The sequence below is a fragment of the Egretta garzetta genome, unplaced genomic scaffold, assembly GCF_000687185.1.
Source record: "Egretta garzetta isolate BGI_Z169 unplaced genomic scaffold, ASM68718v1 scaffold447, whole genome shotgun sequence".
Lineage (NCBI taxonomy): Eukaryota > Metazoa > Chordata > Aves > Pelecaniformes > Ardeidae > Egretta > Egretta garzetta.
The window spans coordinates 2,284,610-2,285,264 of record NW_009260397.1 but is presented as its reverse complement, the minus strand read 5'-3'; the positions used below and the strand labels follow the sequence as shown (position 1 = coordinate 2,285,264).

The following is a 655-nucleotide window of genomic DNA, read 5'->3' as shown; positions in this document are numbered from 1 at the left end:
GAGCCACGCTACCCCCCGCACGCCATGTCCTATCCGGTTCAGATTGCTCGACCACATGCGGTAAGGCAAGAGACTTTCCTTCCCTACCCGCTTGCAGTGTAGGAGCTGTGTGGCGCGTCCCTGTCACTGGGGCAGTGGTTCAGCTGCGCTGGTCTCGGATGTGGCTGTTACAGAGAAATCAGACCGTTTCCGTGCCTGTGGTACAGGATTTCATCGTTCTCCTCTTGTGGGATCCTGTTTTGTTTCTCCATGCGGTGCTTTCAGCTTTTCTCTCCCTTTCCAGCCTCTTCCTGGTGCTGGCCGTTGCGGTGTTCGTGGGCTCTGGCTCATCGCTTCTGAGCACCCAAGCCTGTTTGTCTTCCTGGCAAGAGCACCATTGGTTGGATGCAACAACCAGCTTTGGGGGAGAGGGGGAAGGTTGACCATCCATGTGGAGCAGGAGCACGCGGGCTCCAGCCCTCTTCAGCTTGGCCTTTCTCTGGCACTGAATCACAAGGGAATGAGCATCCTCTTCTTCACGTGTGGTTACTGCTTCCCAGAGAGCCTGGTCCTTGCTCCTCACACCCACGGGAGAGCTCTCCTGGTTTCAGGCAGACTGCTGGGGGCGACCCTGCTGCCTGCCCTTCAGTCAGGAGACCTGCCCCTCTCTCCGTGG

At 58.2% G+C, this 655-nt stretch overlaps 1 protein-coding gene across 1 annotated transcript in view; it reads left to right on the top strand.

Moving 5' to 3' along the window:
- The window catches only part of NCOR2 (nuclear receptor corepressor 2), a 188,012-nt gene that overhangs the window by 2,244 nt on the left and 185,113 nt on the right, over positions 1-655 (top strand). The window contains exon 2 of the mRNA XM_035898548.1: positions 4-60. Coding sequence (XP_035754441.1) covers positions 4-60 — 57 coding nt within the window. The remainder of the gene's footprint in view (positions 1-3; positions 61-655) is intronic.